At 63.2% G+C, this 2,108-nt stretch overlaps 1 protein-coding gene across 1 annotated transcript; it reads right to left on the bottom strand.

Annotated features, from left to right (window-relative positions):
- Positions 1–262: 262 nt before the first annotated feature.
- On the bottom strand, positions 263–1,784 carry LOC123107434 (putrescine hydroxycinnamoyltransferase 3-like). The gene has a single exon (XM_044529422.1). The coding sequence runs from the start codon at positions 1,782–1,784 to the stop codon at positions 483–485; it is 1,302 nt and encodes a 433-aa protein (XP_044385357.1). The 3' UTR covers positions 263–482.
- Between the last annotated feature and the right edge of the window lie 324 nt (positions 1,785–2,108).

Raw genomic sequence — 2,108 nt, 5'->3', positions numbered from 1 at the left:
TTATATTACATGTAAGCCGTGTGTCTGACGAAAGCACTTGGCTTATAAGGCGTATAAGCCGAGAGCCATGATGGGGCGCACGGTTTATAAGCTGCTCCGTGACGACGCCGTCAACGACCTTCATTGTAGACACGTGGCAAATATGTTTGCCGAGTGTGCATTATAAGCCGAGTGCTTTTTTGTATAAATACCGTGTGCATTATGGAAGCCGAGGGCTTTTCGGGGCATACGACTTACAAGACATTATAAGCCGAGTGCTTTTTGTTTGCCGGGTGTTATTTATCTCACACTCGGTTTAGTGGACATACAAGCCGAGTATCCGATAAATAGCTCACGGCTTATAGGCTAACACACGGGAAAACGGAATTTTCCTGTAGTGGCAGTTCCATCTCTCTCGCACGTAGTAGTAACATTCTTTCTTCTTCCTTGCACCGGTGGATTCCATTCTTGGCTAGCTAGACCATGCATGCATGGCCACACACCTACTCCATGGAGTAGCAGCATTCCTTGAAGGCCTGGAGGTTGTGCCGGAACACGGGGACGAAGGCGTCGACGCTGCCGTCGCCGAGGTAGGACGGCGCCAGGAACAGCATCCCCTCCGTGGGGAAGTAGGACGGCATGAAGTAGCTGGGGCTCCCCGTCCCGAAGTCCAGCTCGTAGAACGGGAACGTCAGCCAGCTGTCCACCTCCACGTCCGGGCACACCACGTCCTTGAGCACCGCGCTCGGCGCCAGCCCCTCCTTCTCCGCCGCGCCGGAGGCCGCGAAGTCCACAAACGACTGGAAGTAGCCGCCGTCCACCCTCGCCACCTCCTCGTGGATCGCCTGCGCCGCGTGCTTCAGCGGCCGGCCCAGCAGGTCGCCCACCGTGGCTCGCGGGAACGCCCACAGCACCAGGTTGCCGAAGTACTCCGCCGGCTTCCCCAGCCGGTGCCGCCCGTCCACGGATATCCGGATCGACGTCGCCTCGCCGGGGCTCAGGTCCCGCGCCCGCGTCATGGTGCGCCAGAGGTGGGCCAGGATGGTCTCGAACCGGCTGAACGGCCGCCCGCGCCCCTCCGACGCCCTGGCGCGGAGCCCCGCGATGAAGTCCTTGGTGAAGTGCGCCTTGTGGATGACGATGTTGCTCTCGGCGCCGTCGTCCCCGTGGTGATGGCCGGCGGCGGGCGACGGCCGGTGGTACTCCCTGCTGCGGTGGTCGTGCTCCGGGCGAGCCGGCGAGGAGCGCGGCTTGAAGAGGTCCTTCTGGTGGTGCACGGGCGGGAGGCCCATGGGCAGCCCCCTGGTGGCGCGGCCCCAGGCGACGAGGAAGTTGCTGGTGGCGTGGCCGTCGGCGACGACGTGCTTGGACGTGAACCCGACCGCGAGGGAGCCGCAGCGGAACCGCGTGAGCTGCAGCAGCACCACCTCCTGGTGCTCCGCGTCCAGGTCCGGGTGCAGCTTGAGCAGCGCCGGCGTGGGCTTGGCCGGGGCCATGTCGACGAGGTCGGCGTCCACGGACGCCTCCACGAGGCGCGCGCCGCGGTCGTTCAGGACCACGGCCGGCGCGCCGTCGGGGGACTCGCCGACCTTGCCCGCGAACGCGCGGTACTGGGAGAGCACGGCCGCGAGGCCCTTCTCGATGGCGGCGGTGGACGGCGCGGGCGGCGCGAAGGCGTAGATGATGGCCATCTGGATCTGGTACGTGACCGTGTCGAAGACGGACAGAGGGATGTACTCCGTGGCCGGAGCGCCGGCCTTGTAGGCCGGCTTGACGAGCCTGGAGCTCAGCACCTTCACCTCCATTGCTGGCTAGCGAGCTCGAGCTCCGTGCACTGAAGTCGGACCGGCGACGAGGAGTTTGCTAGCTAGGTGGCTGCCGCAGTGCTTGTGCTGCCTGTACGGTTTGCTCGTTCGATGGTGCCAGTGGCGACATATATAGGGGCCGCATGGCTGAGACTTTTGACCCGGCCGCCCCTGGCTCATACATGCGCACGTTTGACTGGGCTGCCGCAAAGGTGTTCGATCAAAGGTCACAGCTCTCAAGTCTCAACTCTCTGGCCGTGGCCGGTCCAGTACGTGGTAAAGCAGTAAGTACATAGAGCTTTGCATGTTGTATTGTTTGGACAG

The sequence above is a fragment of the Triticum aestivum genome, chromosome 5A, assembly GCF_018294505.1.
Source record: "Triticum aestivum cultivar Chinese Spring chromosome 5A, IWGSC CS RefSeq v2.1, whole genome shotgun sequence".
NCBI classification, from domain to species: domain Eukaryota; kingdom Viridiplantae; phylum Streptophyta; class Magnoliopsida; order Poales; family Poaceae; genus Triticum; species Triticum aestivum.
This window is presented reverse-complemented; position numbering and strand designations above follow the sequence as displayed.

Bases quoted from the DNA above. Each gene is read 5' to 3' on its own strand.
- LOC123107434 (XM_044529422.1), bottom strand. From the start codon at position 1,784: ATGGAGGTGAAGGTGCTGAGCTCCAGGCTCGTCAAGCCGGCCTACAAG.